Genomic DNA, 13,331 nt, shown 5'->3' with positions numbered 1-13,331 from the left:
TAACCCCCATCCATCCATCCCACTCACCTCCTCTCTCCTTCTGTCATTGAATGGATAGAGTAGATATGGTTCAACCTTGAGCTGAATGGACTCTTACTTCTTGTAACCCTACAGATTATTTAAATAATGTTTCTAGGTACAGCCCAGTCATAATCCATCAAGTAGGAAATTTACTGCAATTCACCAATCTATTCCCGACCCGCCAAAGAAACTCCTACACCCCTCCTCTGTGATTGGACACTCACTCTGACACCGACGAGCCCTCCTCGTCTGAGTGGTTGGTCTCGTCCTCTGATTGGTCACTGAGCAGGTCGCAGGGCAAAATGGAGGAGGAGTCAGCTATCTCCAGGACGGGGGCAATGCTGGGCCGTCTGCTCCCAGCCCCGTTCTCTGTAGGCAGGGTCAGCTTGCTGCAGTCCTCTGGGGGGTCCGCCGGGTTCTGGAGGTCCATGGCTACCGTCCCTGAAAAAGGTGGTAGAATGGAGGGTGAGACAATTATATGTATGTGATGGTGCTGAGGTGTAAAAAGCCCTAGTGTTAGATAGATGGACTTCATTGTCAATGACATTGTCCATTTATTGATAACTGTTTGACTGTTTGCAAAAAACTTTGGTGATACTTCCTATTAAAACACTATACATAGTGCATTTTAAGCACATGATGTTGCCTAGCGATGATACTCATGATTATTTTTTATTATTGAAATTAACCCGCACAGCAGCCATGCGGTCATTACTTTCGGTTGAATTAGAAATCTTTGTCTTTTGTCCTTCCGCAAAGCGGCACACTCATCCATCAAACTCATATTTCCTCTCTACATTTAATTTTAGTGGACTTTACAGACTAATGTCTTCTACTCAACAATATCTGGGTCGTTCCACGAAATGGATGCCTTTTGCGTCCCTTTGATATTTTAAGTAGAAATGATGCACCAATATTGAATATACATTTTATTTTAAAAGCATGTTATATTAAAATGAAGTGCACTTTAATATAGACCACATTCAATAAGAATTCAATCACATGTTTTATATAATTAAAGGCTTGCTAAAGTGCAAAATTCAGCATTTTCAACCCACTTAATCCAAAAATGTCTCCAAGTTTCACCATCTATGCAAAGGCCTAGTTATTTTGCTGCTTTGACAAAGTAATTTCGGAATATTATTATTTATATTCAGATTTGTGATGCATTTGTCTGTCCTTCATTTTAAAGTGAAACCAATTTACACCTTTAAAATAATGTACCATTCCACCAAGATAAATTATTCACAGCAGGTGACATCATTTGGGTCTTCTGAACAGCATGGTGGAAAAGGAAGTCAGTCTTCTCTCTCTTTTTGGTCTATTTATAATTCTTCATGCTAGGAAAACTTACATTTGATTATATTTTCATTATGTGTGGAACATACAGTATGTACAGTTGAAGTCGGAAGTTTACATACACTTAGGTTGGAGTTATTAAAACTCGTTTTTTAACCACTCCCCAAATTTCTTGTTAACAAACAATAGTTTTGGCAAGTTGGTTAGGACATCTACTTTGTGCATGACACAAGTCATTTTTCCAACAACTGTTTACAGACAGATTATTTCACTGTATCACAATTCCAGTGGGTCAGAAGTTTACATACACTAATTTGACTGTGCATTTAAACAGCTTGGAAAATTCCAGAAAATTATGTCATGGCTTTAGAAGTTTCTGATAGGCTAATTGACCTCATTTGAGTCAATTGGAGGTGTACCTGTGGATGTATTTCAAGGCCTACCTTCAAACTCAGTGCCTCTTTGCTTGACATCATGGGAAAATCAAAAGAAATCAGCCAAGATTTTTTTGGGAGACCTCCACAAGTCTGGTTCATCCTTGGGAGCAATTTCCAAACGCCTGAAGGTACCACGTTCATCTGTACAAACAATAGTACCACGGGACCACGCAGCCGTCATACCGTTCAGGAAGGAGACACATTCTGTATCCTAGAGATGAACGTACTTTGGTGCGAAAAGTGCAAATCAATCCCAGAACAACAGCAAAGGACCTTGTGAAGCTGCTGAGGGGAAACGGTACAAAAGTATCTATATCCGCAGTAAAACAAGTCCTATATCGACATAACCTGAAAGGCCGCTCAGCAACGAAGAAGACACTGCTCCAAAACTGCCATAAAAAAGCCAGACTACGGTTTGCAACTGCACATGAGGATAAAGATCGTACTTTTTGGAGAAATTTCCTCTGGTCTGATGAAACAAAAATAGAACTGTTAGCCCATAATGACCATTGTTATATTTGCAGGAAAAAGGGGGAGGCTTGCAAGCCGAAGAACACCATCCCAACTGTGAAGCACATCGCTGCAGGAGGGACTGCTGCACTTCACAAAATAGATGGCATCATGAGGGAGGAAAATTATGTGGATATATTGAAGCAACATCTCAAGACATCAGTCCGGAAGTTAAAGCTTGGTCGCAAATGGGTCTTCCAAATGGACAATGACCCCAAGCATACTTCCAAAGTTGTGGCAAAATGACAACAAAGTCAAAAGGACAACAAAGTCAAGGTATTGGAGTGGCCATCACAAAGCCCTGACTTCAATCCTGTAGAAAATTTGTGGGCAGAACTGAAAAAGCATGTGCGAGCAAGGAGGCCTACAAACCTGACTCAGTTACACCAGCTCTGTCAGGAGGAATGGGACAAAATTCACCAAACTTATTGTGGGAAGCTTGTGGAAGGCTACCCGAAACGTTTGACCCAAGTTTAAATTGTTTAAGGCAATGCTACCAAATACTAATTGAGTGTATGTAAACTTCTGACCCACTGGGAATGTGATGAAAGAAATAAAAGCTGAAATAAATCACTTATTATTCTGACATTTCATATTCTTAAACCTGTTGGGGCTCGGGGGCAGTATTGAGACATTTTGAAAAAAATATGTGCCCATTTTTAACTGCCTCCTACACCAACTCAGAAGCTAGGATATGCATATTATTAACACATTCGGATAGAAAACACTCTGAATTTTCTAAAACAGTTTGAATGGTGTCTGTAAGTATAACAAAACTCATATTGCAGGCAAAAACCTGTGAAAAATAGATTTTAAAAAAAAATGTGAATTTTGTGACTGTACTATTTAGTGTCATTGTTTTATAGATACCATAGTGAGAAAGGATTCATTTCGCAACACCTACGGCTTCCACTAGATGTCAACGATCTTTATAAAGTTGTTTGAAGCGTCTATGATAAACAGAGAGCAAATTAGAATCCAAGGAAGTTGACATGTCATCACTTCATTTTTTTGCGCCTGCGCATAAATCTGAGAAGCGTGAGTTTTCATCATTGTTTATCTAGACATAGGATAGGTTGTGTGAAAATATTACTGATGTTTAACGTTAAAAATGGACCAAAAGATTAATGCTAAACAACATTTGACATGTTTGAACGGACGTAAATAGATTATTTACTAGGTTTTTTAGCTTTTCGGGGTGATTTTACACTCCCCCCACCACGTTTTGTGGGAGCATAATGAACGCTAAGTACTTGGTGTTATTTGGACATAAATTATGAACTTTGTCAAAAGAAACCACATTTGTTCCGGACCTGGGATGCCTTCCGGACCTGGGATGCCTGCCTTCTGATGGAGATAATCAAAGGTAAGGGGATATTTACAATGTTATTATCGATTTTAGATGATGCTAACTGTATAGCATAGCCTGTTGTTCTTAGCATAGCACCCCGTTTATTGCAAAATGTGATTTCCCAGTAAAGTTATTTTGAGATCTGGCCATTCGGTAGCAATTACGAGATGATAATATATTATTCTTTGAAAGACAATATTATAATTTACCAATTTTTTCGAATAGTAATTTTGTTATGTTCACCGGAAGCATTTCAGAGAAGAAAAAAATCTGAATTTCACGCTACTGTAAAATGCTGTTTTTGGATATAAATATGAACTTGATGGAACAAAAAATGCATGTATTGTATAACATAATGTCCTAGGAGTGTCATCTGATGGAGATTGACAAAAGTTAGTGCATAATTCTAGCTGGTTTCTGCTTTTGGTGACGCCTGACCTTGAATTGAAAATGGATGTTTGTACTTTTGTGGCTATGTACTGTCCTAACATAATCTAACTTTATGCTTTTGCTGTAAAGCCTCTTTGAAAATCGAACAATGTGGTTAGATTAAGGAGATGTTTATCATTTAAATTGTGTAAAATAGTTGATTGTTTGAGAAATTGAAATTATTAGATTTTTGATGTTTTGAATTTCCAGCCTTGTTAGCAATCCCGACTCGGGGTTCATTGCTAACCTGTAGCCCCAACAGGTTAAAATAAAGTGTGATCCTAAATGATCTAAGACAGGGAATTTTTACTATGATTAAATGTCAGGAATTTAGAAAAACTGAGTTTAAATGTATTTGTCTAAGGTGTATTTAAACTTCAACGGTATAATTTCTTATTTCATTAACACTATGTGGTCACATGCTTTTCACCACATGAGGAGTAATGTCCGATCTTCACCTAAAACTTCAACCCTGTTATTGTCAACCCTGTCAGAGGCCCAATGGTAACTTTATCGGTGTGATATGTGAGTTTATTTGTACAAGGGATGCTTAAACAATGAGAATTTTTGGGGGATTTCTCTCAAACATGCTTTTAATAGTGAGGAAGTTACATAAGTGTCCGTAACAGGGTTGACAGACATTGTAGTACTAATGCAGATAAAATACTCTTAGTTCATAGGATTTTTTATGCCTGAGATGGGAAACAGTGTTTTTATGTAGACTAAACCATCTTTGATGGACTAGACTATCTTTGATGGTTGTACAGTCATCTCAAATAAAACTGTGAAGGACCTCGGCGTTACTCTGGATCCTGATCTCTCTTTTGACCAACATATCAGGAATATTTCATGGACAGCTTATTTCCATCTTCGTAACAGTGTAAAAATAAGAAACTTTTTGTCCAAAAAGAACAATCTGGCGTTAAATAGTATTGTACTCTTATCTCCACCTGGCACAGCCAGAAGAGGACTGGCCACCTATCAGAGCCTGGTTCCTCTCTAGGTTTCTTCCCAGGTTCCGGCCTTTCTAGGGAGTTTTTCCTAGCCATCGTGCTTCTAGATCTGTATTGCTTGCTGTTTGGGGTTTCTGTATAGCACTTTGTGACATCTGCTGATGTAAAAAGGGCTTTATAAATACATTTGATTGATTGATTGATTGATCTTCCATGCAATTGAATGTTGAAAGGAGATATATTTTAAAGTTAATTTCTTAAAAGTTTGCATGTCCAAAAGGCACCCATTTCATGGAACGACCCATCTACACTGTACCATCTACCCTCCTTCTATAGAATTATAAAGTATCCGTCACAGCTGTGCTATACACTACCTTGACAAAAACAGTTGAATACAAAATTACTTCAATGCCGTCACTGAATGGATGGATGCCCTTGAGGTCATTGTCAGCATGGTAAATTACAAGTTCTAAAGCCATCCATTCAGAGCAGATGTGTCCACCTTTTGCATCTCATTTCTGAAAGGCTACAAATGCAGGCAAAACTTTATCTTGTAATAGTGGGGAGTAGCTTCATCACCTGACTTTAGGGTTTTAAAGGCACTATGCTGAAAGTAAAGGAACCCTACAACACATGCAAAACCACATAGATGTGCTTATGTCAAAAGTATATATGGACTGCATACTATATGAAAAGTAATCCATTTGTATCACATACAACGTTTTGACAGGACAGTTAATGCTTATTTGAAAAACAGAACTAAAATGATGCAAAATGATGTGCAAAAACCTGTCAAGAAAACACTGACTAACAGCAAATACATTTACACAACATATCAAGCTTTAACAATCACAACAACAAAAGCAAAAATTACCCTACATAATACAGAACACAATGATATGGTAGCAACATGCACAAACTTACCATAAAAAGTGGCCTGATCAACTTTAACAAGTGATAGTAGAAAAAAATATATAAAAAAAAAAAAATCACAAAATTTTAACATTCTGTCAGAAAGAGCACATGTTCTACTTCATAAAAAACATTTTTTCCATCTCAAGAGGTCGAATAAATAAATAACAAATACTATAGTAAGTGTCTATTAAGTTCCAAATAAGGTAACAAGGTTGAACGTAACAGGGTTGATGATTTCTTCGTAAATCATCCATTAATCCCCTTGTGACGGGGGAATGGAAGCTTGTTGTGCGGAACAGAGTGGCAAGCTTCACAATAAAAAATGTAAAAATTGGTATAACATTTCTAGCCCGTCTATCTATGGGTAACAGGGTTGACGTGTTATGCTCGACCCGCTCAGTTTTCCACCACAAAACACCAGTAAATGGCCAAAAAGAGTAGAACCAGCTCACCTGCTTGTACTCTATGATTTGACTATTAGCTGTTCAATGTTTCTTTAGAAATAAATATTTAAAAATTCATAGTTTCACCATCTTAAAAGAGAATTCAGTTCAAGTTACAGGGTTGACCTTAAAATGAGGGACGGACATAAATAAATCACTAATCATGAAATAAATAATAATCTTCAGAAATTAACTTGTCAAAGCAACAAAATAACTAGGGCTTTACAATGATGGTGAAACTTCGATAAATTTTGAGATGAAGTGGGTTACAATCTTCCTAGAAGTGATACAGGGTTGACGGAGGGACATGTCAAAATGCTGAATTTTGGAACTTTAGCAAGCCTTTATTCATATAAAAACCTTAGATTTAAATCTTCATGTGGTTGTAATGGATTAAATGTACTTTGTGCATCTTATCTTTGGTGTCATAAACAATATTAGGGTTCCTGTCTGTGTCTGGTCATGAGAGGAGGGGAAGGGCCCCTCCGAAGGAACTTCTGGCAGAACGGCCAGAATATGTGACCAGATTCTGGAAACTAGGCGTATGTCACAAGTCACCACTACACAGGAGAGCCGTTTGAACTTTATTTTTTTTAATCAAAATGCGTTTTTGTTTGCCAGAAATGCCTTCTTGAACATGTGAACTTTCATGTGCCTTAAGGTTAGGTATAGGATCTAGGGTTAGGTTAGGTTTAGGATCTAGGGTTAGGTTAAGGTTAGGTATAGGATCTAGGGTTAGGATCTAGGGTTAGCTTAAGGTTAGGTTTAGGATCTAGGGTTAGGTTAAAATTAGGTTTAGCCGTGGGAAGTAGGGGTGCTGAGGGTGATGCAGCACCCCCTCCATTTTTTAAATTATTTTTATATATAAACTTCTTTGGGATAGGGGGCGGTATTTTGACATCCGGATAAAAAGCGTGCCCAAAGTAAACTGCCTGCTACTCAGGCCCAGAAGCTAGGATATGCATATAATTGGATAGAAAACACTAAAGTTTCTAAAACCGTTAAAATAATGTCTGTGAGTATAACAGAACTGAAATGGCAGGCGAAACCCCAAGGACAAACCATCAAAAAAAGAAAACAATTCAGCATACCACTGATTTCAGTGCCTGGCACTTTTATAATAGGGCGAAATCGTCCCCAATTGCAGTTCCTAGGGCTTCCACTAGATGTCAACAGTCTTTAGAAAGAGTTTCAGGCTGGTTTTTGGAAAAATTAAGGAGAAGTTGTAGTTTTTCTAAGTGGCTCCCATTTTGGCTGTAGTGTTTCCAAGCGCATGGCCGAGACAGCGCGTTCTTTTTGTTTATCTCCGGAAAAGACAATAACGATTCTCCGTCTTAAATTTTATTGTTTATTTGCGTATTAGGGTACCTAAGGATTGATTATAAACGTTGATTGACTTGTTTGGATAAGTTTATTGGTAACGTTTGGGATTCATTTTGTATGCATTTTGAAGGAGGGAAACCGAGTGGATTGTTGACTGAAGCGCGCCAGCTAAACTGAGTTTTTATCGATATAAAAACGGACTTTATCGAACAAAAGGACCATTTGTAATGTAACTGGGACATTTTGGAGTGCCAACAGAAGATCCTCAAATGGTAAGGCATATATTATATCGCTATTTCTGACTTTCGTGTCACAACTCCCTAGTTGAAAATGATTTGTTATGCATTTGTGTGCTGGACGCTGTCCTCAGATAGTCGCATGGTTTGCTTTCGCCGTAAAGCCTTTTTGAAATCTGACACCTTGGCTGGATTAACAACAAGTTAAACTTTATTTTGATGTATTGCACTTGTGATTTCATGAAAGTTTAATATTTATAGTAATTTCATTTGAATTTCGCGCTCTGCAATTTCACCAGATGTTGGCCAGATGGGTAGCTACTGTCCCACCTATCCCAAAGAAGTTAATAATAAACTTGTATGCCATCTGTAAATACGAATACATTTCGTATTTTTCGTATGTTAAATTACGAGCCTTGTTGGTTAAGCCACAGAAGTTGGCAAACCTTCCCACTAGTCATGATTGGCTGAGATAATGAATAGGCTGGACATGCCAAGAGAGGAGTTTGGATTGGTCTGCCATATTGAAGGCATCTGTCTATTTGAGCTCATCAGTCTGTTGGTAATCCTGTCAAACGCGGCTTTTAAATTTGTTTTATTGTGTAGTGGAGCTGCATAAGTGTTGCTCTCCATTTTCTGGAGGATCAAGTTTTGAAAATCAGTGGAATTAGAGTATGATAGCTAAAGAGATGGTGAAAACACCCGTCTCTGGATTACATCTTCAAACTTAGCTAGCTAACATTGGACCTGGTTGGTTAGTTCCCAGCACTGTGGCATTGTTGCCATTTTGTTCATTGTTGTTTAACTAGCTAACGTTAGCTAGCTGCCTCGTTAGCTAATGTTACGTGACGTGTGTGGTCTTAAACATTGTTTACCTAGTTAGGTTCATTGTTTACCTAGCTAGCTAGCTATACGTTTTAAGCTAAAGTGTACTGTTAGCTAGCTAGCTAATGTTAGCTGGCTGGCTCCCTAGCGGACGTTACTATTCGTTTCCCAGAGCTTGGGACTTTGTTCATTATTGTTTAACTAGCTAACGTTAGCTGGCTGGCTCATTAGCTAACATTACGTGATGTGTGTAAAACACCCGTTGAATATGGCCGGTGTCAGTAAACATCTGCAAAAAAGCGTAATGAAATTGATGCCAACAGAGGCTGTTTTCATGTTATCCAGAGGTAAACAAATCGGACAGAGCGTCACGTGTGCGCTCCGAGATGGGTGGGGATAAAGCTAAGAGGGTGAAAACGATGCTGAATGGGTGTAGACAAAGAAGAGCGCTTCACTAGATACCAAAACATTCAAAGGCGATTTTCTCAAAAGTGAGTTTACAAGTTCATCAACTTTCAAAGAAAAATTACTTTCCCATTTATCCTCAAATGCAGTGTATGATATACCATTTTGTACTTTTATCAAATGTAAAAAACACAATTTCACATTTGACTATATAAGACCGAATGTGAGTCACATATGTTCTTTAAGTTAAGATAGACGGAGCCAGTCACATGTGTAAACCGATCAAATTAATCATGTAGGTGTCACGCCCTGATCTGTTTCACCTGTCTTTGTGCTCGTCTCCACCCCCTCCAGGTATCGCCCATCTTCCCCATTATCCCCTGTGTATTTATACCTGTGTTCTCCGTTTGTCTGTTGCCAGTTCGTCTTGTTCGTCAAGCTTACCAGCTTTTGTCCTGTCAGCTCCTGTTTTTTCCCAGCCTCTTTTTCTCGCCTTTCTGGTTTTGACCCTCGCCTGTCCCGTCTCTGTACCCGCCTGCCTGACCACTCTGCCTGCCCCTGACCCTGCCTGCCGACCTGTACCCTTGCCCCAACTCTGGATTATTGAAGGAATGCCCTTTTAGAGTTCACTTCAGACTGGTACTTATGCATCTAAGTTTGACTGTGACCTCTCCAGCTTGCTGACAATAAAGAGTGATTCATTTAATACTGACTTTGAGTGTCCTATATAACAATTTCCATAACATATAACAGGCTTTAAAAAAATATATATTGGTGCACAACATCTACTTCAAATATCAAATGGACGCAAAAGGCACTCATTTCGTGGAATGACCCATACAGCAGGTGCACTGTGAAATCTATGACCCGGCAAAAGGTGTAGCTAAACTCATACACAGCAGTGAAGAGTGAAGAAATAAAACAAAACTCAGTCATCCCTCTCCTTCACCCTCGCCATATCTTCCCCAATCTCTTCTTCCTTCCTCCAATAATAGAACCCCCCATTCCCCCCCCTTACCTCTACATGAGACTTCCCCTCACCCCCCCTTCCTCCCTCCCCACTAACCCCTTTATCAGACTCACCCATCCCTCTCCCCGTTTCTCACCCATGCTGGCGATGATGCTGTGTACAGGCAGCCTGGAGGGGGCGTCATACAGCCCGGTCACCGGCATGCCCTTCTTGTCTTTCTCCTCCTGTTTGAATATGAACGCGGAATTCTCTTCCTTGGTGATGTTGATGTAGTAGCAGGTGTCTGGGGCGGACATGATGTGGCGAGGACCTGGGTTCAGCAGGATGCTCTTGTTGTCTTCCCTCTTCACCCCGATCAGACACACACCATACCTGAGGGGAGATGGACTAGATACTTTATTGTCCGTTTGGTTAGAACAGAAATTAGCCTTCTGACTTTTTTCCAACACCCCCAGAGAAATGAAGAGTAGGCTCAGTCATCTGATATGCTGCAGTTTAATCCAGTGGTGTACAACTCCGGACCTAGAGGGCGCCTGCAGGCTATCCTGGTTTGTCTTTTATACAGAGACTGATACATTCCTGGGTTACCAGGATAATCAGTAAGCCTGTCTACTCACTTTTTGTGTGCGTGGAAGGAGGCGTAGGTGAAACTCTTCCCGTCGTACTCCCCGAAGAACTTGCTGTCGCACAGACGGATGTGGTAGACCTCGTTCCCAGAGCAACGTCCATACGTCCTCTGCCACTGCTCTGGTGACAGCTGGCCCTCCCTGTAGTCAAGGACAGAAGTCGTCGAGGAAACTCATTGTGGCCTTATGTCCCAACAGGGATGAAGATGATTGAGCAATTAATTGACTCCCTCTGTAATAGCAAGCAGTACCTGAGAAGAGAGACTCAGTGGTCTTATACCTGACAACACCTTGACCTGAGATGCTAAGACAATGTTAGACAGTGACGAACTACTAGCTATTATGAAGAGAATCTGATACACTTTTCACAGTACAGTCTCCGCCTGAACCGTAATGTGCTGGCTCAGATATTTTATTTTCACATTGTCCTTTCCAGCAACTTTGGTGTATGGATGTGTAAATTGGCCAGCACAGTACAGCTCAGAACGGTATTGTTTGCCTCAGTAGTGTGAAAAATATATGGTTCTTCTTCTTCTTTATGTATGACAAATGGCAGACTGAACGCTTTCAGACTGAATGCTTTTAGGGGTATTGATATACACTCTGGTTTGGCTCAGTTACCTCCACTCCCGTAGTACTCCTTTGGCTTGATTTGCAACTCAGCACTTTCCCTTGAATAATTGCTCCATCTGGCCAAACAAAATGTTTCTGACCTTTTATGAGCTTGTACTCATCCATACCCTCCTTCCATTGTTCTTCTCTCTCTCTCTCGCTTCTCTCTCCTTCTCGCTCTCCCTTTCACATTTTCACTTTTAATCAATCTGATGACTTCAGAGAAACTTTTCCATAAAAACCTGACACATAAAAATAAAATAGCCTATCCAAGTTTCCATAAAGAGGATTATGATAGCTTTTCTGCGGTGTTGAAGTTTTTATCTCCTTGGCTTGGTGTAGATGGAAGCGCACTGTGAGATTTATGAGTGTGGAGGCACAAGGTAAACTCTATGGCAGTGCAGTAGTTTTCAGGAAGGAGACCATAATAGGGTAAGGCCTTTGGACAGTGCCACATTTGGTTGTTGTTGTGGCTTCCTGGCACTTGTTTAGAAAGAAGGAAACCTCAATGTATAGGTTACGGTTTCACACGTCAAAACCTGCATGTATAATAATGTATTTTATTTGTATTGCACTTTCTCACAACCCCAAAGTCTGAGGTTTATGGTTTCAATATTTATGCTTATGTGCAGTGTTTTCAGTAGGAGGGAGAGTATCATTAGTGTTTTAATGGGAAGTTAATGAGGTGTACTCACTGTCCTCTGGAGGTGTGCACCAGGAGTGTGACCAGTGTGGATGTGGCTGGACATACACAGTTCAGAGCCAGCATGGCATACTTGAATTCCTCCTCACAGACCACATGATCTAACAAAGTCAGAGCAAATAGGTGTTGTAAGGACTTGTTTTTTGTAAGGCTTGCAAATGAAGGAGACAGAAATTGAGAGAAAGAGTTGTGGGGTGGGGAGGGAAGGAGCGACCAAGTTATAGAGATAAAGTGAAGAATGGAGTGATTTGGAGAATGGAGTGGAGAGAATGTAAGAGAAAGCGACAAAGGGAGACAGGGCGACAGAATGAAAGAGACAGGGAGACAGAATGAAAGAGACAGGGAGACAGAATGAAAGAGCACTATTTGCGAGGAGGTAAGCTCACCAGCAAACTTTACATGGAATTTGTTCTCTGGTTTGAGGATCTGGACATACAGGGGGCAGTTTGGGGCAAAGTCCTTCACAGCCCAGGCTCTCAGTATGGTCTGGTGGTCCTGCAGGACAAAACAACATCCCTTACCATCTGACACTTCTGCCATTTCCACCTTCAATATTGTCATCATGCCTCAACCGTAAATGTAATCCAGATTTTATGAGCCGAGAATTGGCGAGCTAGGCTGTAATGTGTGACCAATATGGTTATATAAATCTAATACATATTTTTCATTTTCTTCCCATTTCTGTCCATCTTGAAAAATCAGCTGATTGGAAAAGTAAAAGAGTACTTGAGCCACAGAGCCAATCAGCACGATCTAACTGAGAGGGAGTTGGAGTGGAAATATTCAGTTAATTGCAATCGTAACTCTATTCATATTTAGACATGTGTTGAGTTATGATTGCAATGAGCTGAATATGAAGTCATGAATCTGATAATAAACTTACAGCAGCAGTGCGGTCCACCTCGTTCCTACTGCTCAGGATAAAACAGGCTTCTGCATCATCCATCCTGTAGGAAACACACTGTATTAACAGAAACACACACACACCAAGCCAAGCTAGCTTCAGACAAGTAATATTAGTGAGAACTACCTGTGAGAAAAGCCAATAGGCTAACAGCACCATGTTGTTGTAATATGAACTGTACCATTACTGTATTTCTGTATCATCCTGAGTCATTTCATATGTGAAAAGGGCAGAGTGGAGGGATGAGCTGCTGGAATTATGACTCAGTTTTCACTGAATGGCCATGCAGCGCTTCGCTGCAGTTGATAGGGTAAATTTCACTCCATCCCAGTTTTCCCTCATGGGGACAAGCAGTATTATCACAATTCA

The 13,331-nt window shown here is 40.0% G+C and overlaps 1 protein-coding gene across 7 annotated transcripts in view; it reads right to left on the bottom strand.

Moving 5' to 3' along the window:
• The window catches only part of LOC106585221 (potassium channel subfamily T member 1), an 88,376-nt gene that overhangs the window by 30,419 nt on the left and 44,626 nt on the right, over window positions 1-13,331 (bottom strand). For 5 of the 7 annotated variants that reach the window (XM_014171192.2, XM_045706783.1, XM_014171193.2 and 2 more), the window contains 7 exons: window positions 12,942-13,005; window positions 12,445-12,553; window positions 12,051-12,159; window positions 10,735-10,884; window positions 10,254-10,489; window positions 5,925-5,945; window positions 246-462 (listed from right to left, as the gene is read on the bottom strand). In XM_014171192.2, coding sequence (XP_014026667.1) covers window positions 246-462; window positions 5,925-5,945; window positions 10,254-10,489; window positions 10,735-10,884; window positions 12,051-12,159; window positions 12,445-12,553; window positions 12,942-13,005 — 906 coding nt within the window. The remainder of the gene's footprint in view (window positions 1-245; window positions 463-5,924; window positions 5,946-10,253; window positions 10,490-10,734; window positions 10,885-12,050; window positions 12,160-12,444; window positions 12,554-12,941; window positions 13,006-13,331) is intronic. The other 2 variants (XM_045706782.1, XM_045706785.1) reach the window with 1 other exon arrangement.

The sequence above is a fragment of the Salmo salar genome, chromosome ssa24 (assembly GCF_905237065.1).
Source record: "Salmo salar chromosome ssa24, Ssal_v3.1, whole genome shotgun sequence".
Lineage (NCBI taxonomy): Eukaryota > Metazoa > Chordata > Actinopteri > Salmoniformes > Salmonidae > Salmo > Salmo salar.
Note: the sequence above shows the minus strand (reverse complement) of the source record. Positions and strands in the feature narration are given on the sequence as shown.